Source organism: Pholcus phalangioides, unplaced genomic scaffold, assembly GCF_987345545.1.
Source record: "Pholcus phalangioides strain wild (caught in Gottingen) unplaced genomic scaffold, Ppha-v1.0 ptg000009l_1, whole genome shotgun sequence".
Classification (NCBI taxonomy): Eukaryota; Metazoa; Arthropoda; class Arachnida; order Araneae; family Pholcidae; genus Pholcus; species Pholcus phalangioides.
The window spans coordinates 49,168,108-49,191,296 of NW_028301602.1; the positions used below are offsets into that span (position 1 = coordinate 49,168,108).

General features: G+C 40.9%; 1 protein-coding gene across 1 annotated transcript; it reads right to left on the reverse strand.

Annotated features, from left to right (window-relative positions):
• Window positions 1-6,223: 6,223 nt before the first annotated feature.
• LOC149083253 (uncharacterized protein F54H12.2-like) lies at window positions 6,224-7,507 on the reverse strand. The gene has a single exon (XM_089236799.1). It carries the CDS (start codon window positions 7,505-7,507, stop codon window positions 6,224-6,226), a length of 1,284 nt encoding a protein of 427 aa, XP_089092925.1.
• Window positions 7,508-23,189: the final 15,682 nt, after the last annotated feature.

Sequence of the window (23,189 nt, forward strand, 5' to 3'; positions counted from 1 at the left end):
AGTGACCCAAATCGATGTGCTATATGAGAGATGTGAACAACTTAAGAGTTACATTAATTGAGAACAGGTCAGAAATATTTTTTTCTCAGACGAAAAAAACTTAAACACCATAAATCAAAATTCCACATTTTTATGCATATTAAACAGATAATAATTAACCAAGTCTGCACAAGGCAACTTCAGTATGGATAGTCAATGATATGTCTGACATAAGAATCGATTGAGATAAAAATCACATAACGATAAAATACTCCCATATCGTCAACCATGACCGTTTCTTTCATTATAGTGTTTGATGTTACCATTTAATCTTATGGGCACCTGATGTTTATGTATTTTGTTTTTCCATAAGACAACTATTTTTATTTATATGAATAGTGTATTATTTTAGATAAAATGAATAGATTTTTTTGTACCCACTTCGTCAGGTATTTTATCTGTTTGTATTATTATTTCTCAGACGTTGCTGCATTTCTGCTTTCAGGATGCGCAACCGAACTCTTGCAAGACTTGTAGTAAGGTGTTTAAAAGGTTACATGATTTACGTCGACATACAAGAATCCACTCAAAAGAAAAAATTTTTACTTGTAGAAAATGCAGCAGACGCTTTTCCCGAGGCGATAACGGGCGAAATCACGAGCGGCAATGCTTTCATGGGGCGGGTACTCCCCCAAACCAACAGGAAGATGCGTTGAACACTTTCACAGTTATAGTGATAGAACCAACTTCCGATAACGCATATGACCCCATTCTTTTCTTTAACGAGGTTCGAGCCAAAATACAAAACATCATACTCCGGCAAGTAGGTGTGAAAAAGGCTCTTAAATTTTATATTGTGCTGAACGTTCTCTTCTCAAGAACAACAGAATCCAATGAAATTGAATTTATACAACCTTTTTTCCGCTCGAGAGTGGAACTCATACATTCTGAGGATGAACTCGGTGATAAGATAGATTCAGCTATCAAAAAAATTCTGTCTTCGCTCGACGAGTTTACAAGAATGGGCAGCGGGTGGGTCTTTGATAAGGTTTTAAAATTAGACCTGAATATAGCTGCCTACAACCCATTAGCAGCAGCTTCTTACTTACCCATACCTCCATCAATCGTGAACAGAAAATCGATTATAAACATCTCAAACACGGATAATAAATGTTTTATTTGGAGTGTATTAGCAGCCCTTCACCCCCAAAACGAGAATCCTCAACGAGTATCAAAATATCTACAGTTCGAGCATGAGTTGAACATGGGTGGGATAGAGCTCCCAGTCAAAATAACCCAAATAAATCGCTTTGAAGAACAGAATCCACACATTTCTGTCAATGTCTATGGGTTAGCGGATAATGAAATCTTCACGATGAGGGTGACAGGGGCAACCCAACGTCTTCACCACGTTGACTTGCTATACATATGTAACGAAAATACCAGTCATTACAGTCTAATAAAAAACATGAGTAGGTTGTTATCCCCTCTAACTAAGCATAAAGCTGCTCGGTTCTATTGTCCTTACTGTCTACACAGGTTTTCTAGAGAAAATTTGTTGATCGAACATAAAGAGTATTGCAAACCTCACGGTCTACAACGAATATACAGTATATGCCTAATGAAGATGAAAAATGGCTTAGATTCACTCAGCACCAGTATCAGCTACGTGTTCCTTTCACGATTTACGCTGACTTTGAGTGTATCTTAGAGAAAATTTCTTTCTGTACTCCGAACAACTCATCCCCAACACACTCATCCACTACCCACACAGAAAAACATGTACCAAGTGGTTTCAGTTATATTATAGTAGGCCCTGACACCAGACTTTATAAACCCCCAGTGGTGTATAGAGGAGAAGATTGCGTGCAGGTATTCCTCCACATGCTGGTGAAGGAGAACGTTAGCATTCAAAACATTCTTAACACCGTGAAGCCCCTTAACATATCCCAAGAAGACGAGAAAAAATTTCAGGATGCTGCTGTATGTATGACGTGTGAGAAACCGTTGGGTGGTGATAGAGTTCAACCTCATGACCACATATCGGGTGAGTTCGTTGCGGCGTTGCATAACGCGTGCAATTTACAGCTGAAATATTCTAACCATGTACCTGTAATAATACATAATTTGAGAGGGTATGACAGTCATCTAGTCATGCAGGCGGCAGGGCTCTTCAAAGATCAGGATATCTCAGTCATCCCTAATAATTTGGAGAAATACATTTCTTTCTCGATTGGGGATTTACGTTTCTTAGACTCATTTCAATTTCTACCGGCTTCTTTAGATAAGTTGGTTGGCAATCTTACCCGTTCAGATTTTCGATTGACTGACAGCATTTTCGAAGATGCCGACCTACTTGTGAGGAAAGGGGTGTAACCGTAGGAGTACATCGACTCGTTCTCTCGATTTTCAGAGACTGAATTACCACCCCGCGAAGCATTCTTCAGCAGTCTAACTGGAACCGATATAAGTGTGGATGATTACACTCATGCACAACTCGTATGGGAAAAATTCGGCATTCAACATCTCGGTGATTATCATGACCTTTACGTAAAATCAGACGTGCTTTTACTAGCAGACGTGTTCGAACGTTTCAGGAACCTTAGCATGAGCTATTACAAAATTGACCCTGCGCATATGTATACAGGCCCTAGATTGGCTTTTTCGGCATGTCTGAGGATGACCGATATTAATTTGGAACTTCTCACAGACATAGACATGCATTTGTTTTTTGAATCCGGTATTAGAGGAGGTGTTTCTATGATCACCCATCGTTACGCTGAGGCTAACAGCCGATACAGCGAACAGTTTGAACCCAATCAACCGACCAAATAAATAGTGTATTGGGATGCAAATAACCTTTATGGTTACGCTATGTCCCAATACCTACCATATTCAGGTTTCCGATGGTTGAGCACAGAGGAAATATCTAGCATAGACATCGCAAACGTTCCCGAGGACTCTCCGAAAGGCTATGTCTTGGAAGTCGGACTAGAATACCCCAAAGAACTTCACAATGACCATAACGATTATCCGCTAGTACCTGAAAACATGGTGATAACAGAAAAGTTGTTTTCAAACCATATGAAGAGCGTGTGGGGGAAAATTAACCCGGAGGGGAAACCGTCCGAATGCACAAAGCTAGTTCCCAACTTATACGACAAAGAAAACTATGTAGTACATTATCGCAACCTCCAACTCTACCTCACCCTCGGTCTCAAAATAAAATATATTAAAAGGGCTATAGAGTTCAATCAAAAACCGTGGTTGAAACCGTACATTGACTTAAATACCGAACGCGTCAAGCAGCAAACTGATGAACAATGCAGTATTCGGGAAAACCATGGAAAACCAGCGGAAGCATGTTAACATAAAAATTGTGCATAAGGAGAAAAAAGCTAAAAAATTAATTGCATCCCCAGCCTTTGAAGCCTTCAGAATATTTAACAATAGATTGGTTGCCATAAAAATGAAAAGTTTAAAACTGAAATTAGTTCGTCCTATGTATGTGGGTTTCGTAGTTCTGGACGTGAGTAAAATCAAAAATTATGATTTTCACTATCGGTGGGTTAAATCACGGTTCAGAGAAAAAGCTCAACTTCTCTTCACCGACACAGATTCGCTAACGTATGCAATCGAACCCCAAAATCTACACCGCGTGATAAAATCCAACATGGACGAATTCGACACTTCCAATTTCCCTCCAAATCACACCCTTTACAACCCTCATAACAAAGCAGTGCTCGGGCTGATGAAGGACGAATGCCCCGGTGACCCCATTCTATCGTTTGTCGGTCTTCGTTCAAAAATGTACAGCATTGTTACGGCTAAGGAAAACAAGAAAACGGCCAAGGAAGTCAGCAAAACTGTTTTCCGCAATCAACTGCATCATGAGTTGTACAAGTCTTCGCTTTTCGATCAAGTGCGGTACAGACATACGATGGTAAAAATCACGAACACTAAGCACCAACTCCACACATCCATGGTACGAAAAGTAAGTCTTTGTCCCCTTGATGACAAACGCTATATATTAGATGATGGAGTCTCAACATTAGCTTAAAGACACTACGCGATTAATCCCCACGGAGAAGAAGAAAGTTGATGTAACCAACAGAAAAATAAATGCTTATTGTACATGTTTCTAAACGATTGTGTGTGTGTGTGTTTTTTTAACAGCAGGAGACAATTCAGAGAAGAAAATCTTTATTTCCAGTACGTTTTTTACAACTCGGGCCATCTTTTCATATATTTTTTATTTCTTATGTAATAATGCGCTAAACTTATCTCGTATAAACCTTGAAGAAACTCTTTCACACCCGGAACAGGTTTCTTTTTTTGAATGCTCACGACACTGGATAACAGTTCGGAAATATTTGTATTGTCTATCTCCACCCCTTTATACACAAGCTGACCGCTCGGTGACCATTTGATAACATTTGGGTAATCTTTAAGGTGACTTATAATTTTTCCCGATATTTCACGGTGAGATGTCGGTAAATTTAACAATATATCAGATGTTTCACTTTTCTTTAACGGCGGTTTACTGAGATCGCGCATTTTAGGTTCTTCTTCTTCTTCATCGAAACGGTCGAGTGACGAATTGTTTCCTAAGGCAGTATTCCTCTTGTTCAAAATCTGTTGATAAAACTTTATTTTAACCTCGTTCGGTAATTTACTGTTCAGTATTTTCGCCATTTCAGTGTTAGTTCCGTAAGCTGTGGCTCTTTAATGACATGGCGGTTCATTCTATCTTCTGGAATAAGTACCATAACTTTTTTAGAGAATTCCATGTCCAATCAGACTTGAAATCAAACCGATTGCAGCGGGTAAAAGAACTTGAAGGAAACCACATTTTTGTATGAGGATCTTTCTCTTTTTATAAAGAGGTGTTTTCCTTTTTGCTAACGTACGGAGCAAACCTTTATACTTTTGAAGTTTAGCTTTTTCGAGGGTGGATATTGGGATATTACCATGCAGTAAATTCAATGCACATTCACAAACGGTTTTGATGTCAGAATTTGGTAACCGCTTCAATAATTCTTTACGTTGTCTTTGAGGACATCCGCTTAACAATCTCAGCACTTGTTGCTTCCTCGCGGACACATCGTTGAATAAATAGTGTCGCTGACGTACCCAGTCTTTTAACGTCTCGGTTGATAGACATACTGCGTTTGCGTGGGTAACACGTTGGTGCGTAAACGCATTTTTTCATGCGTTTCTTGCCTAAGATCGATCGATAAATATGAATACGGAGATTTCGTTGCATTCGCGTAACTTTCTTCGAAAAAATTTAATTTCGTAGGATACAACTGTCTCCCCAAATGGGTGATTTGGTTCAAATCCCTCCGGTTTTTAAACAGGAAAATATAATGCGCGTTTAACGTTATTTCCCGCAGTTTATTATGAAAGAAATTCTGAGTTACAAAGATAACCGATAAATTTCGATGGTGGCTATGCTTAGTAAATAGCTTAACCATTTTCTCTTCTCCCGATAACTCTGACATAAAATCATCGAAAATGAGTAAGGCATTGGAGACTCCCTCGAAATTACAATCGTCTCGGAATTCAACATCTCTAATTTCCTCGTGCAGTGGCTGAGATTCTCCGTAAAACCATATCACGCGTTTCGGTAAAGGTTTGATAAGCCTTTCACGATGTTCGAGCAGACCCTTTAAAAAATATGTCTTCCCGCTACCGCTTGCACCTGCACAGACGGCAGTGAATGGATGGTGTAACGTTAACGGTTCCATCGTGAAAAATGATGAGACATGAGTTATGCAAATCAATTTTATTAAAAAGAAAAGTATTTTCTTACAAAGTTAAACACACGTAAATCGTTGTTCACATTGAAGCGAGATACAATAGAATTCATACTTTCACCCATACATTTACAGTACACGTAATAAATAACATAATAGCCACAAACTTAGGTATCAGCTGACTGCAGCGCCACGTCATTGTAGGTGAGTCGTTGATATCTTCTCAGGAATTTAGTGATATTACCTTTCTGAAAGTTTGAAGGATGTCTTCCGAATGAGTCAAAAAAACTCCGCGGTCAAATTGTCATGAAGGTATATAGCCAACCAATGTGTTCCAGACTCTGCACTGGTATCTGTGTTAACGATCAGAGCTGTAGGATAATTTCGTATTCTCGAAGGCAACGCGTCACTAGCGTAAACGTTCCTGAAAACTTTTTTCGTTTTCGGGTCTCTACGGAGTGCTCGACGAATCTGTTCGGAATCCATCAGCCAGAGAAATCGCACAATACACTTCTCGATTTTGTTATCTCTATAAGGTTCTGAAACTCACCATATATGATTACCGAGATGGTTTTAGGTAGTGCTTTCGCAAACTTTAGTTCCACACGTAGGTTACTATGCTTCACCAAGTGTAAGTGTCCGCAGTCGCTCTGGTCGGGGAGTAGGGAAAAACAAAATGGAGTGTAACCACTATAAAATTCTTCTCTGGTTATGTCTATGCCGCGATCTTCCTCGACTCGAAACAGGTTATTGTAGGCTCTTACGGTGTTTCCGGTCTCAAAGTTAGGCTCTAGGGGTTTGTGGGGGACTGGTCGACCATCAACATATACGGAGACGAAGTTGAGATCGTAATGCTTGAAATCGAACGGGTTGCTTCTCAACGTACCGTTGAAAGATTCATTGTCAACTAAGCCGATGATAACTCGTTGAGGCATTGCACCCAGATACACATTGTCTTGGACGAATGACATGCTTCCCTGTGCCACAGAGTAAACCTTACAAAGTACTCTATTGATAGGGTATTTCGCAGTGGTCTTCTCCAATGCTTTAGCATGCCCGATGGCAACAGCTGGGTTAACTCTCACCTTCCTTACAAAGAGGCTGGCATGATCTATGTGCACGTTATAATCAGCTGTCGAGGATATTAGAAAAAACGATGGTTTCGAACGCACTAATCTAAGTTTAACATCTACCAAGTTGAGTAACAGTCTTTGTTGAAAAAAAAGTGAACAGTGTACTCTTCCCAATAGGTCGTAAGATCTGCTGTTTGCAATGTGTATTGACCGCTCTTTCATACCTTCGTTAGTTTCGTGGTCGGCCATGGAACCTGCAGTGTCCTTGTGGAAACCTTCCATAGTGAGGGGGACCATCTTCGCATCTCGACCATAGTTCAGCAAAGTTTCGATATAGGCTCTGTAAGGGTAGGTGTGAGACGAATTCGTGATATTCCTACCATTGAGAGAGACGTCCACTTGGGAGAAGAGGGGATGTAGCGGTAGATTCGCAGGAGAAACTAGGTCGGTATCAAGAAGTGGTTTACCGTCCTTCTTTGTGACCCTCAACTTGACGTGTAGTTGTGTGGAAGATAGGTCTATGTAATCTTCGGTGCTACCTCTAATGTTGAACTCAATCGGGCCGTCTTTAATACTGGAAAGTGGGAGAAATTCAATCCATTCTCCACCTTCTATGGCGGTTTGAGTAGGGGGTAAAGCGAACAAATCTACTTCGCTTTTGAGACACTCGGGTGAGTTTGTCATGATGAGAGCCATCTTCTCAATCGAAAATATCGGGTGCTGTCGTCTTCCTAGCTTTTTTACGAATGACGTTTTTTCTCGCTAAGCGTTTCCTTTTATGTCCTCCGAGCATTGTTTTAACTTTCGTAGAAGCTTTGTCACTCAGCAAGCGACCAGCCTCTTTTGCTCTTTCCACCGCAGCTGTTTTCAAATCTCTACCTTGTACGACGTCATTGGCAAAATCTACACCTGACCTGAGAACCTGACGGCCCAGAGCCTTCGCTCCTTTTTTGAACAAAGGCATAGCCGATCGGAAAAGGGAGCTGAATATTGAACCGAAACCGAAACCCCGTTGCAGCGGTATACCCTGATAATATCCAAGCCCTTGACACGCTTGGTTGACGTAATAATCAGTTACGCTGTCTATACAACAGCGATACGGGTGGTAAGACATCATGAATGTTTCAGTCGGTCCTTATATGAATGTGAACTGTTTCAAAACTCCTTCGGGCTAGAGGGATGTAATAACCCCTCTCGAATGCTGCGTTGACGATGTCGCCATCGTGTCCTTCGGTTTTTACGATTTTTAATAACGGGGCAAAGGTGTTGCCGACAATCTGCGGTTCGACTATATCAGTGGTTCTCAACCTGGGGCCATATGGCCCCCTTGCGGTCCTGGGATGTTCTAGGGAAGCCACGGGAGAAAATCAGAAGAAAGGTTGTCCACGACAGGTGGTGAAGGGAGTCAGAGAACTGTGAGGAGAAAAAAGCTTTAAAAGTGAAACATGGTTGAAAAATATTACTACTTTCTGAATTCATCAGATCCGTCCATAGAAATAGGGTCATCTTAACCCTTGGGTCTATGTGGGCATGACCCGGGTCTTCATGTCTATAATGGAGGGAGGGGGACTGCACTATATGGAATCTGATACTATGATTTTCATATGTAAGCTGTTACTTCCAGCTAAGTGTTTAGGGCAGCCAGAGCAACGGTTGGTGTGTTAAGAGGGTCGATTTATCGTGCATGTTTGTTGGATCGTACCGTATTTTACACAGGCCGTTTTTTAACGTATAATTTGACTCCTGGGAGAGATGATAATCCACCATTTGAGTCCGTGCCCAGCCAGGATTCCAGAGATTGATCCGATTTATTAAAATTTCATTCATAATAAAAAAATAGAAAAGTATCTCAATCTTGGGTGAGGGTGGGGGGGGGCCACGAGAAAAAATTTGATCCGTAGGGGGCCATGAGCTGAAAAAGGTTAAGAAACACTGGACTATATCCCAATAAACGTACAACAGATGAAAGTCTAGTTTCGGATCAGCCGTGAAAGGCCCCTCTGTCATCATTCCCTTTATCTCACCGGGTTCAAAACCTAGATTCTCTGCTATTCCTGTATGTACAATTAACTTAGCACCTTTCCTCGCAGCCACCTTTACTTTTTTCGTGGTTTTGTTGAAAATCAAATCAATATCCTCCTTTCTAAAATTTCTCGTCATCACCTTAATGAGGTCTGTGGTACTCTCGTAGAAACCACAAGGGATGACACCTTTTTTTATCACTCCATCTCCAGAATTAAATTCAAAGCTGTTACACCGTTCCGTTATGTTGTGGAAAGAATGGGGAAAAGCTGATAGAGCTACTTCCATATCCGAATCAAACTCTAACGAGCTGGGGAGTTTTGTGACGAAGTTGGAAAGGGTGTTATCAGGAAAGAAATTCATGCTCGAATCGCTTGGGAGCGTTAAGTAGAACGAAGCCATCTTGTTGAAATGAGTAAAGATGGATTGAGTCGCTGTATTTATATCCATGATATAAACTTTACTGGATAATGCATCCACTTTACAAGTAGCTGTTTTACCTTTCCTCTTCCTTTTTCTTAGAATTTTTTCTATAGGAAAGGTGTCTTCTAGTCTGGTCTTCGTCATTTCATGTTCGTAACATGTCCCTTTAATTTGTTCACCCATCAAATCTTTTAGTCTGTAGACGGGTATCTCCCTCGGTATGTATTCATCCACCACGAAAACTTCATGTGTAAAATTAAGACTCGTATCCCTTTTCAGAAGGGTGTTTCGTACGAGAAATACAAACGTGGTTGCCGATAAAAAAACTTTTGTTTTATTTTTTTAACCTTTTTCTTCCCATAGAGGTTGTCCCACACCCTCTTTTCGTTTTCTTTATTAACTTCGGTAGGACTCATCATTATACTCCTGTGAAACTTATTATTATACCCAAAAACCAGATCTTGTAACACGTCTATGTATCTATGCGTGTTATTTTCTGTGAAGTATCGCCACATCCTCGATTTCAGCGTTTTATTGAACCTTTCTGCTATCGCAGCCTTTGTGACGTCATCCTCTGTCGTAAAGAACTTGACCCCTTTTTCCTTCAGAAACTCTTGGAAGACCTTATTCTTGAATTCGGTGCCTTTATCCGTTTGCTGAACATGTGGTTGCCTTTCGACAAATATTTTATCAAACGCTTTCACCACGCTCCTAGATTTCGACTCCCATTGGAAGAATTCTGTCAGGAGTAAACATAGCCTCAGGCTATGCGGTTCATCATAGGGACCAGCTGCGATTGAGGAATTCGAACACACCACCACCTGTAGAGTCAACTGAATCGTGTGAACCAGATCTGCCAGCTAGTGCCGAGGTTCCTCAGCCAGTAGAGTCTTCTCAAGAGGCTGAACAGACTACTCCAAAGACTATTCCAGTCTTAAGACGCTCACAGCGTTCTTGTCGTGCGCCTGTGAAGTTGAACGTATAGTTGTTTTTTTTTTGTGTTTTAATGTATGTACGCATTCATGTTCGGATATATATATAGCACTATAATAGGGAGTGTGTTTTTGTTTTTGAAAATTGTGTGTATACATATATTTCTTCTTTAGCCTGCTGTATATCTCCCATTACGTCCATTTTTTAAATATTATCAGAAATCCCTGAGTATTTTTCTTTTGCTTATGTAAGGTGGGAATGTCATGTGTTCATGTTTGCATATGGCAACACTCACAAAAACGCGGTCAAGGCCGCCAGTATGTAAGCACCGGGAAAAGGGAATAAAATTGTTTTATGTTTTGAGCTATGTCTTCTACCTAGAATCTAATGCGGATTATGTACGACTATGTGTCAGTAATTACATACAAAACAGAAATAAAAGCAAAGAAAGCAGAAGCTATATTATGACAGAAATGCTCACCCCTTAGGAATTCTAAACAATGGTGAAAGAGTAAGAGTTTGGAATTTCAATAAGAAACTATGGCAACCAGCAGAGATAGTTTCAGCTCACAAATCTCCAAGATCATACATAGTGAACTTATACTATTCTACCACAGGATGGTAGAATAGTATAAGTACCACCTGTATATACCACCCTGTGGTAGAATTCTGCGAAGAAAAATAAGTCATATCCGACCATCACAGTGCCAAACTTTCAAATACAATGCGTCACAGGAGTTGTTTGATGACCTGAACATTGGCTCTGGAAACTATGAACATACTTAAAATGATCCTCCTACACTGCATACAGACGTTAATCGAAAGATTACTCGAGTGGGGAGAATTTGTAAACGCCCAATATATTTCAATGACTATGTAGCCTAAGAGAGGGATGTCATGTATGAGCATAGTCACTGTAAAGGCTAAAGAGGCCAGGTGTGCCTGGAGAGGGATTCAGGTTAACCCAGACATTGTATATAGTTATCTAACCAAACTAATATAAACTAATGATACAAAATGACTTGCATAGTGTCAACTTATTAGTAGGTGCATAACACAGTGTAAAACAAAAAAAGAATGATAAGGGAATCGTCCCGGGCCCCGGACTGAAACCCTGTTAGCGAGCTGCCCCTGCCCAATATAGTCTTTTGCTATACATTAATGTAACGAAGTTTTTTTACAGTTCTAGTTCTTAAAAGTGGACGTTGCGGTTCCTAATGGATGTCACTGTGACTTTGCAACATTGATGCGTGGCTGTTCCGTGTTCTAAATTGATTTCTTTCAGCACTTCTAAAAGGCGGAGGAGAAACGATGGCTAGGACCAGGGCCTCCACAAGGATGGGGCTGACAGGGCTCCAGTCCTGGGGCCCGGGACGATTCTCGTAATTTTTTTGTTTTTCGTGATATAAATTCATTATAAAGGGGCCCGTGAATGTCAGGTTGAGGTCCCCGCAAAAGATACCATTCTAGGGGCAGGCATCTTTTGCGCCCTCACAATCTCATGGCCTCCACATCCTGAAGGAGCCATGCATGAGGGAGCCATGTTTGGCAAACTCCCGAGAACCACTTGATATTGTATAAGTGGAATTATTGCTTCAAATAAAAAAAAGGTCTAAACACTCAGAAGACTTGCCTTGATGAGCAGTCTAAAGCAGCGAATCTTAACCTTTATCTACTCGTGGAGCCCTTTTTAGTATATAATTTCTATGGCGAGCTCCGCAGGTTCTTCTCTTTCATTTATTTATTAAATTTACTGATTTATTTTATTTTCTTCGAGTGACTGCTAAGCCCTTCCCGAAGTGCACATGGATACCCAAGGACTCCGCGGAGCACTGGTTGAGAACTGTTGATCTAAGGAAATAAATGCACGCACAATTGCACCACTGTCAAGACCTTATAAGCAAATTATCCCATATCTGCCGGCATAGGCGTACGCAGAATTTTCTCGGGGGGCGGGGATTCAGATTTTTTCCCTTCGGAGGGGAGATTTACGTTTTGTCCTTCAAAATAACACTATAACTTTGGCTCAAGGGGAGGGCTCTTTGCGTACGCCAATGTCTGCCGGTATCAGTCATAAACACACACACAAGAAGACAAATTTTCCTTTAAAAATCTTTGCAGGCATTCATTTATTCGACTGAAACGTGTGTCTGGATCACCCCATCTCAATGCAGAATTTCATTTATTTAAAACTAGCTGATACTCGGCGACGTTGCCCGTCCCGTAAAAAATTTATATACGTATAGCTTATTAAGCTTATTAATTATTTCTTAATCAAAAAAAATTTCCGCATCAAGTAAGAAAAAATTACTTTTATTTTTAAATATTTTAATTAAAAACTCGAGGCAATCGCTTGTGGATACACAATATTTTTTGTTTTCCCATCTGGTGTGTAAATGTACAAATTTTTGGGATTACCAACACGCGACGAAAAGCTGTCCGTGAGAAATACAGGGCTCAAGTAGGTTGATACCTGCCACTGCTAACCACTGGTCTTGCGCTTTATTGATTGTCATGACAAAAGTTAAACGAATCGGGAACTGTAATCGCTATAAAGTGAATAGCATTTTTTCAGTGATAATTGGGATAGGGGCCATTTAAGTATTACGTAAGCAGATTTTCAGCCATTTTTGACCCCCCTCCCTCCCCTTGTCAGCAAAACACTGACACCCCCCCCCCACCCCCGTCAGCAAAATTTCGTCAGCAGCTTAGAATATTTCATATCTTCAAAAAGGGGTGGTTGATGACATAAGCGCTTTGTTGATTGTCATGACAAAAGTCAAACGAATCGGGAACTGTAATCGCTATAAAGTGAATAGCATTTTTTCTGTGATAATTGGGATAGGGGCCATTTAAGTATTACGTAAGCAGATTTTCAGCCATTTTTGACCCCTCTCCCTCCCCTTGTCAGCAAAACACTGACACCCCCCCCCCCGTCAGCAAAATTTCGTCAGCAGCTTAGAATATTTCATATCTTCAAAAAGGGGTGGTTGATGACATAAGCGCTTTGTTGATTGTCATGACAAAAGTCAAACGAATCGGGAACTGTAATCGCTATAAAGTGAATAGCATTTTTTCTGTGATAATTGGGATAGGGGCCATTTAAGTATTACGTAAGCAGATTTTCAGCCATTTTTGACCCCTCTCCCTCCCCTTGTCAGCAAAACACTGACACCCCCCCCACCCCCGTCAGCAAAATTTCGTCAGCAGCTTAGAATATTTCATATCTTCAAAAAGGGGTGGTTGATGACATAAGCGCTTTGTTGATTGTCATGACAAAAGTCAAACGAATCGCGAACTGTAATCGCTATAAAGGGAATAGCATTTTTTCTGTGATAATTGGGATAGGGGCCATTTAAGTATTACGTAAGCAGATTTTCAGCCATTTTTGACCCCCCTCCCTCCCCTTGTCAGCAAAACACTGACACCCCCCCCACCCCCGTCAGCAAAATTTCGTCAGCAGCTTAGAATATTTCATATCTTCAAAAAGGGGTGGTTGATGACATAAGCGCTTTGTTGATTGTCATGACAAAAGTCAAACGAATCGGGAACTGTAATCGCTATAAAGTGAATAGCATTTTTTCTGTGATAATTGGGATAGGGGCCATTTAAGTATTACGTAAGCAGATTTTCAGCCATTTTTGACCCCTCTCCCTCCCCTTGTCAGCAAAACACTGACACCCCCCCCCCCCGTCAGCAAAATTTCGTCAGCAGCTTAGAATATTTCATATCTTCAAAAAGGGGTGGTTGATGACATAAGCGCTTTGTTGATTGTCATGACAAAAGTCAAACGAATCGGGAACTGTAATCGCTATAAAGTGAATAGCATTTTTTCTGTGATAATTGGGATAGGGGCCATTTAAGTATTACGTAAGCAGATTTTCAGCCATTTTTGACCCCCCTCCCTCCCCTTGTCAGCAAAACACTGACACCCCCCCCCCCCCCCGTCAGCAAAATTTCGTCAGCAGCTTAGAATATTTCATATCTTCAAAAAGGGGTGGTTGATGACATAAGCGCTTTGTTGATTGTCATGACAAAAGTCAAACGAATCGGGAACTGTAATCGCTATAAAGTGAATAGCATTTTTTCTGTGATAATTGGGATAGGGGCCATTTAAGTATTACGTAAGCAGATTTTCAGCCATTTTTGACCCCCCTCCCTCCCCTTGTCAGCAAAATTTCGTCAGCAGCTTAGAATATTTCATATCTTCAAAAAGGGGTGGTTGATGACATAAGCGCTATGTTGATTGTCATGACAAAAGTCAAACGAATCGGGAACTGTAATCGCTATAAAGTGAATAGCATTTTTTCTGTGATAATTGGGATAGGGGCCATTTAAGTATTACGTAAGCAGATTTTCAGTCATTTTTGACCCCCTCCCTCCCCTTGTCAGCAAAACACTGCCCCCCCCCCCTGTCAGCAAAATTTCGTCAGCAGCTTAGAATATTTCATATCTTCAAAAAGGGGTGGTTGATGACATAAGCGCTTTGTTGATTGTCATGACAAAAGTCAAACGAATCGGGAACTGTAATCGCTATAAAGTGAATAGCATTTTTTCTGTGATAATTGGGATAGGGGCCATTTAAGTATTACGTAAGCAGATTTTCAGCCATTTTTGACCCCCCTCCCTCCCCTTGTCAGCAAAATTTCGTCAGCAGCTTAGAATATTTGATATCTTCAAAAAGGGGTGGTTGATGACATAAGCGCTTTGTTGATTGTCATGACAAAAGTCAAACGAATCGGGAACTGTAATCGCTATAAAGTGAATAGCATTTTTTCTGTGATAATTGGGATAGGGGCCATTTAAGTATTACGTAAGCAGATTTTCAGCCATTTTTGACCCCCCTCCCTCCCCTTGTCAGCAAAACACTGACACCCCCCTCCCTGTCAGCAAAATTTCGTCAGCAGCTTAGAATATTTCATATCTTCAAAAAGGGGTGGTTGATGACATAAGCGCTTTGTTGATTGTCATGACAAAAGTCAAACGAATCGGGAACTGTAATCGCTATAAAGTGAATAGCATTTTTTCTGTGATAATTGGGATAGGGGCCATTTAAGTATTACGTAAGCAGATTTTCAGCCATTTTTGACCCCCCTCCCTCCCCTTGTCAGCAAAATTTCGTCAGCAGCTTAGAATATTTCATATCTTCAAAAAGGGGTGGTTGATGACATAAGCGCTATGTTGATTGTCATGACAAAAGTCACGAATCGGGAACTGTAATCGCTATAAAGTGAATAGCATTTTTTCAGTGATAATTGGGATAGGGGCCATTTAAGTATTACGTAAGCAGATTTTCAGTCATTTTTGACCCCCTCCCTCCCCTTGTCAGCAAAACACTGACCCCCCCCCCCCCCGTCAGCAAAATTTCGTCAGCAGCTTAGAATATTTCATATCTTCAAAAAGGGGTGGTTGATGACATAAGCGCTTTGTTGATTGTCATGACAAAAGTCAAACGAATCGGGAACTGTAATCGCTATAAAGTGAATAGCATTTTTTCTGTGATAATTGGGATAGGGGCCATTTAAGTATTACGTAAGCAGATTTTCAGCCATTTTTGACCCCCTCCCTCCCCTTGTCAGCAAAATTTCGTCAGCAGCTTAGAATATTTCATATCTTCAAAAAGGGGTGGTTGATGACATAAGCGCTATGTTGATTGTCATGACAAAAGTCAAACGAATCGGGAACTGTAATCGCTATAAAGTGAATAGCATTTTTTCTGTGATAATTGGGATAGGGGCCATTTAAGTATTACGTAAGCAGATTTTCAGTCATTTTTGACCCCCTCCCTCCCCTTGTCAGCAAAACACTGCCCCCCCCCCCTGTCAGCAAAATTTCGTCAGCAGCTTAGAATATTTCATATCTTCAAAAAGGGGTGGTTGATGACATAAGCGCTTTGTTGATTGTCATGACAAAAGTCAAACGAATCGGGAACTGTAATCGCTATAAAGTGAATAGCATTTTTTCTGTGATAATTGGGATAGGGGCCATTTAAGTATTACGTAAGCAGATTTTCAGCCATTTTTGACCCCCCTCCCTCCCCTTGTCAGCAAAACACTGACACCCCCCCCCCCCTGTCAGCAAAATTTCGTCAGCAGCTTAGAATATTTCATATCTTCAAAAAGGGGTGGTTGATGACATAAGCGCTATGTTGATTGTCATGACAAAAGTCACGAATCGGGAACTGTAATCGCTATAAAGTGAATAGCATTTTTTCAGTGATAATTGGGATAGGGGCCATTTAAGTATTACGTAAGCAGATTTTCAGTCATTTTTGACCCCCTCCCTCCCCTTGTCAGCAAAACACTGACCCCCCCCCCCCCCGTCAGCAAAATTTCGTCAGCAGCTTAGAATATTTCATATCTTCAAAAAGGGGTGGTTGATGACATAAGCGCTTTGTTGATTGTCATGACAAAAGTCAAACGAATCGGGAACTGTAATCGCTATAAAGTGAATAGCATTTTTTCTGTGATAATTGGGATAGGGGCCATTTAAGTATTACGTAAGCAGATTTTCAGCCATTTTTGACCCCCTCCCTCCCCTTGTCAGCAAAATTTCGTCAGCAGCTTAGAATATTTCATATCTTCAAAAAGGGGTGGTTGATGACATAAGCGCTATGTTGATTGTCATGACAAAAGTCAAACGAATCGGGAACTGTAATCGCTATAAAGTGAATAGCATTTTTTCTGTGATAATTGGGATAGGGGCCATTTAAGTATTACGTAAGCAGATTTTCAGTCATTTTTGACCCCCTCCCTCCCCTTGTCAGCAAAACACTGCCCCCCCCCCCTGTCAGCAAAATTTCGTCAGCAGCTTAGAATATTTCATATCTTCAAAAAGGGGTGGTTGATGACATAAGCGCTTTGTTGATTGTCATGACAAAAGTCAAACGAATCGGGAACTGTAATCGCTATAAAGTGAATAGCATTTTTTCTGTGATAATTGGGATAGGGGCCATTTAAGTATTACGTAAGCAGATTTTCAGCCATTTTTGACCCCCCTCCCTCCCCTTGTCAGCAAAACACTGACACCCCCCCCCCCCTGTCAGCAAAATTTCGTCAGCAGCTTAGAATATTTCATATCTTCAAAAAGGGGTGGTTGATGACATAAGCGCTTTGTTGATTGTCATGACAAAAGTCAAACGAATCGGGAACTGTAATCGCTATAAAGTGAATAGCATTTTTTCTGTGATAATTGGGATAGGGGCCATTTAAGTATTACGTAAGCAGATTTTCAGTCATTTTTGACCCCCTCCCTCCCCTTGTCAGGAAAACACTGACACCCCCCCCCTGTCAGCAAAATTTCGTCAGCAGCTTAGAATATTTCATATCTTCAAAAAGGGGTGGTTGATGACATAAGCGCTTTGTTGATTGTCATGACAAAAGTCAAACGAATCGGGAACTGTAATCGCTATAAAGTGAATAGCATTTTTTCTGTGATAATTGGGATAGGGGCCATTTAAGTATTACGTAAGCAGATTTTCAGCCATTTTTGACCCCCCTCCCTCCCCTTGTCAGCAAAATTTCGTCAGCAGCTTAGAATATTTCATATCTTCAAAAAGGGGTGGTTGATGACATAAGCGCTTTGTTGATTGTCATGACAAAAGTCAAACGAATCGGGAACTGTAATCGCTATAAAGTGAATAGCATTTTTTCAGTGATAATTGGGATAGGGGCCATTTAAGTATTACGTAAGCAGATTTTCAGTCATTTTTGACCCCCTCCCTCCCCTTGTCAGCAAAACACTGACCCCCCCCCCCCGTCAGCAAAATTTCGTCAGCAGCTTAGAATATTTCATATCTTCAAAAAGGGGTGGTTGATGACATAAGCGCTTTGTTGATTGTCATGACAAAAGTCAAACGAATCGGGAACTGTAATCGCTATAAAGTGAATAGCATTTTTTCTGTGATAATTGGGATAGGGGCCATTTAAGTATTACGTAAGCAGATTTTCAGCCATTTTTGACCCCCCTCCCTCCCCTTGTCAGCAAAATTTCGTCAGCAGCTTAGAATATTTCATATCTTCAAAAAGGGGTGGTTGATGACATAAGCGCTATGTTGATTGTCATGACAAAAGTCAAACGAATCGGGAACTGTAATCGCTATAAAGTGAATAGCATTTTTTCTGTGATAATTGGGATAGGGGCCATTTAAGTATTACGTAAGCAGATTTTCAGTCATTTTTGACCCCCTCCCTCCCCTTGTCAGCAAAACACTGCCCCCCCCCCCTGTCAGCAAAATTTCGTCAGCAGCTTAGAATATTTCATATCTTCAAAAAGGGGTGGTTGATGACATAAGCGCTTTGTTGATTGTCATGACAAAAGTCAAACGAATCGGGAACTGTAATCGCTATAAAGTGAATAGCATTTTTTCTGTGATAATTGGGATAGGGGCCATTTAAGTATTACGTAAGCAGATTTTCAGCCATTTTTGACCCCCCTCCCTCCCCTTGTCAGCAAAACACTGACACCCCCCCCCCTGTCAGCAAAATTTCGTCAGCAGCTTAGAATATTTCATATCTTCAAAAAGGGGTGGTTGATGACATAAGCGCTTTGTTGATTGTCATGACAAAAGTCAAACGAATCGGGAACTGTAATCGCTATAAAGTGAATAGCATTTTTTCTGTGATAATTGGGATAGGGGCCATTTAAGTATTACGTAAGCAGATTTTCAGCCATTTTTGACCCCCCTCCCTCCCCTTGTCAGCAAAATTTCGTCAGCAGCTTAGAATATTTCATATCTTCAAAAAGGGGTGGTTGATGACATAAGCGCTTTGTTGATTGTCATGACAAAAGTCAAACGAATCGGGAACTGTAATCGCTATAAAGTGAATAGCATTTTTTCTGTGATAATTGGGATAGGGGCCATTTAAGTATTACGTAAGCAGATTTTCAGCCATTTTTGACCCCCCTCCCTCCCCTTGTCAGCAAAACACTGACCCCCCCCCCCCCTGTCAGCAAAATTTCGTCAGCAGCTTAGAATATTTCATATCTTCAAAAAGGGGTGGTTGATGACATAAGCGCTTTGTTGATTGTCATGACAAAAGTCAAACGAATCGGGAACTGTAATCGCTATAAAGTGAATAGCATTTTTTCTGTGATAATTGGGATAGGGGCCATTTAAGTATTACGTAAGCAGATTTTCAGCCATTTTTGACCCCCCTCCCTCCCCTTGTCAGCAAAATTTCGTCAGCAGCTTAGAATATTTCATATCTTCAAAAAGGGGTGGTTGATGACATAAGCGCTATGTTGATTGTCATGACAAAAGTCAAACGAATCGGGAACTGTAATCGCTATAAAGTGAATAGCATTTTTTCTGTGATAATTGGGATAGGGGCCATTTAAGTATTACGTAAGCAGATTTTCAGTCATTTTTGACCCCCCTCCCTCCCCTTGTCAGCAAAACACTGACACCCCCCCCCCTGTCAGCAAAATTTCGTCAGCAGCTTAGAATATTTCATATCTTCAAAAAGGGGTGGTTGATGACATAAGCGCTTTGTTGATTGTCATGACAAAAGTCAAACGAATCGGGAACTGTAATCGCTATAAAGTGAATAGCATTTTTTCTGTGATAATTGGGATAGGGGCCATTTAAGTATTACGTAAGCAGATTTTCAGCCATTTTTGACCCCCCTCCCTCCCCTTGTCAGCAAAATTTCGTCAGCAGCTTAGAATATTTCATATCTTCAAAAAGGGGTGGTTGATGACATAAGCGCTATGTTGATTGTCATGACAAAAGTCAAACGAATCGGGAACTGTAATCGCTATAAAGTGAATAGCATTTTTTCTGTGATAATTGGGATAGGGGCCATTTAAGTATTACGTAAGCAGATTTTCAGTCATTTTTGACCCCCTCCCTCCCCTTGTCAGCAAAACACTGCCCCCCCCCGTCAGCAAAATTTCGTCAGCAGCTTAGAATATTTCATATCTTCAAAAAGGGGTGGTTGATGACATAAGCGCTTTGTTGATTGTCATGACAAAAGTCAAACGAATCGGGAACTGTAATCGCTATAAAGTGAATAGCATTTTTTCTGTGATAATTGGGATAGGGGCCATTTAAGTATTACGTAAGCAGATTTTCAGTCATTTTTGACCCCCTCCCTCCCCTTGTCAGGAAAACACTGACACCCCCCCCCCCTGTCAGCAAAATTTCGTCAGCAGCTTAGAATATTTCATATCTTCAAAAAGGGGTGGTTGATGACATAAGCGCTTTGTTGATTGTCATGACAAAAGTCAAACGAATCGGGAACTGTAATCGCTATAAAGTGAATAGCATTTTTTCTGTGATAATTGGGATAGGGGCCATTTAAGTATTACGTAAGCAGATTTTCAGCCATTTTTGACCCCCCTCCCTCCCCTTGTCAGCAAAATTTCGTCAGCAGCTTAGAATATTTCATATCTTCAAAAAGGGGTGGTTGATGACATAAGCGCTATGTTGATTGTCATGACAAAAGTCAAACGAATCGGGAACTGTAATCGCTATAAAGTGAATAGCATTTTTTCAGTGATAATTGGGATAGGGGCCATTTAAGTATTACGTAAGCAGATTTTCAGTCATTTTTGACCCCCTCCCTCCCCTTGTCAGCAAAACACTGACCCCCCCCCCCCGTCAGCAAAATTTCGTCAGCAGCTTAGAATATTTCATATCTTCAAAAAGGGGTGGTTGATGACATAAGCGCTTTGTTGATTGTCATGACAAAAGTCAAACGAATCGGGAACTGTAATCGCTATAAAGTGAATAGCATTTTTTCTGTGATAATTGGGATAGGGGCCATTTAAGTATTACGTAAGCAGATTTTCAGCCATTTTTGACCCCCCTCCCTCCCCTTGTCAGCAAAATTTCGTCAGCAGCTTAGAATATTTCATATCTTCAAAAAGGGGTGGTTGATGACATAAGCGCTATGTTGATTGTCATGACAAAAGTCAAACGAATCGGGAACTGTAATCGCTATAAAGTGAATAGCATTTTTTCTGTGATAATTGGGATAGGGGCCATTTAAGTATTACGTAAGCAGATTTTCAGTCATTTTTGACCCCCTCCCTCCCCTTGTCAGCAAAACACTGCCCCCCCCCCTGTCAGCAAAATTTCGTCAGCAGCTTAGAATATTTCATATCTTCAAAAAGGGGTGGTTGATGACATAAGCGCTTTGTTGATTGTCATGACAAAAGTCAAACGAATCGGGAACTGTAATCGCTATAAAGTGAATAGCATTTTTTCTGTGATAATTGGGATAGGGGCCATTTAAGTATTACGTAAGCAGATTTTCAGCCATTTTTGACCCCCCTCCCTCCCCTTGTCAGCAAAACACTGACACCCCCCCCCCTGTCAGCAAAATTTCGTCAGCAGCTTAGAATATTTCATATCTTCAAAAAGGGGTGGTTGATGACATAAGCGCTTTGTTGATTGTCATGACAAAAGTCAAACGAATCGGGAACTGTAATCGCTATAAAGTGAATAGCATTTTTTCTGTGATAATTGGGATAGGGGCCATTTAAGTATTACGTAAGCAGATTTTCAGCCATTTTTGACCCCCCTCCCTCCCCTTGTCAGCAAAATTTCGTCAGCAGCTTAGAATATTTCATATCTTCAAAAAGGGGTGGTTGATGACATAAGCGCTTTGTTGATTGTCATGACAAAAGTCAAACGAATCGGGAACTGTAATCGCTATAAAGTGAATAGCATTTTTTCTGTGATAATTGGGATAGGGGCCATTTAAGTATTACGTAAGCAGATTTTCAGCCATTTTTGACCCCCCTCCCTCCCCTTGTCAGCAAAACACTGACACCCCCCCCCCCCCTGTCAGCAAAATTTCGTCAGCAGCTTAGAATATTTCATATCTTCAAAAAGGGGTGGTTGATGACATAAGCGCTTTGTTGATTGTCATGACAAAAGTCAAACGAATCGGGAACTGTAATCGCTATAAAGTGAATAGCATTTTTTCTGTGATAATTGGGATAGGGGCCATTTAAGTATTACGTAAGCAGATTTTCAGCCATTTTTGACCCCCCTCCCTCCCCTTGTCAGCAAAATTTCGTCAGCAGCTTAGAATATTTCATATCTTCAAAAAGGGGTGGTTGATGACATAAGCGCTATGTTGATTGTCATGACAAAAGTCAAACGAATCGGGAACTGTAATCGCTATAAAGTGAATAGCATTTTTTCTGTGATAATTGGGATAGGGGCCATTTAAGTATTACGTAAGCAGATTTTCAGTCATTTTTGACCCCCTCCCTCCCCTTGTCAGCAAAACACTGCCCCCCCCTGTCAGCAAAATTTCGTCAGCAGCTTAGAATATTTGATATCTTCAAAAAGGGGTGGTTGATGACATAAGCGCTTTGTTGATTGTCATGACAAAAGTCAAACGAATCGGGAACTGTAATCGCTATAAAGTGAATAGCATTTTTTCTGTGATAATTGGGATAGGGGCCATTTAAGTATTACGTAAGCAGATTTTCAGTCATTTTTGACCCCCTCCCTCCCTCCCCTTGTCAGCAAAACACTGCCCCCCCCCCTGTCAGCAAAATTTCGTCAGCAGCTTAGAATATTTCATATCTTCAAAAAGGGGTGGTTGATGACATAAGCGCTTTGTTGATTGTCATGACAAAAGTCAAACGAATCGGGAACTGTAATCGCTATAAAGTGAATAGCATTTTTTCTGTGATAATTGGGATAGGGGCCATTTAAGTATTACGTAAGCAGATTTTCAGCCATTTTTGACCCCCCTCCCTCCCCTTGTCAGCAAAATTTCGTCAGCAGCTTAGAATATTTCATATCTTCAAAAAGGGGTGGTTGATGACATAAGCGCTATGTTGATTGTCATGACAAAAGTCAAACGAATCGGGAACTGTAATCGCTATAAAGTGAATAGCATTTTTTCTGTGATAATTGGGATAGGGGCCATTTAAGTATTACGTAAGCAGATTTTCAGTCATTTTTGACCCCCTCCCTCCCCTTGTCAGCAAAACACTGCCCCCCCCCCCCGTCAGCAAAATTTCGTCAGCAGCT

What these genes read in the sequence shown, in the direction of transcription:
- LOC149083253 (XM_089236799.1), bottom strand. Translation starts at nt 7,507, where the DNA reads ATGGCTCTCATCATGACAAACTCACCCGAGTGTCTCAAAAGCGAAGTA.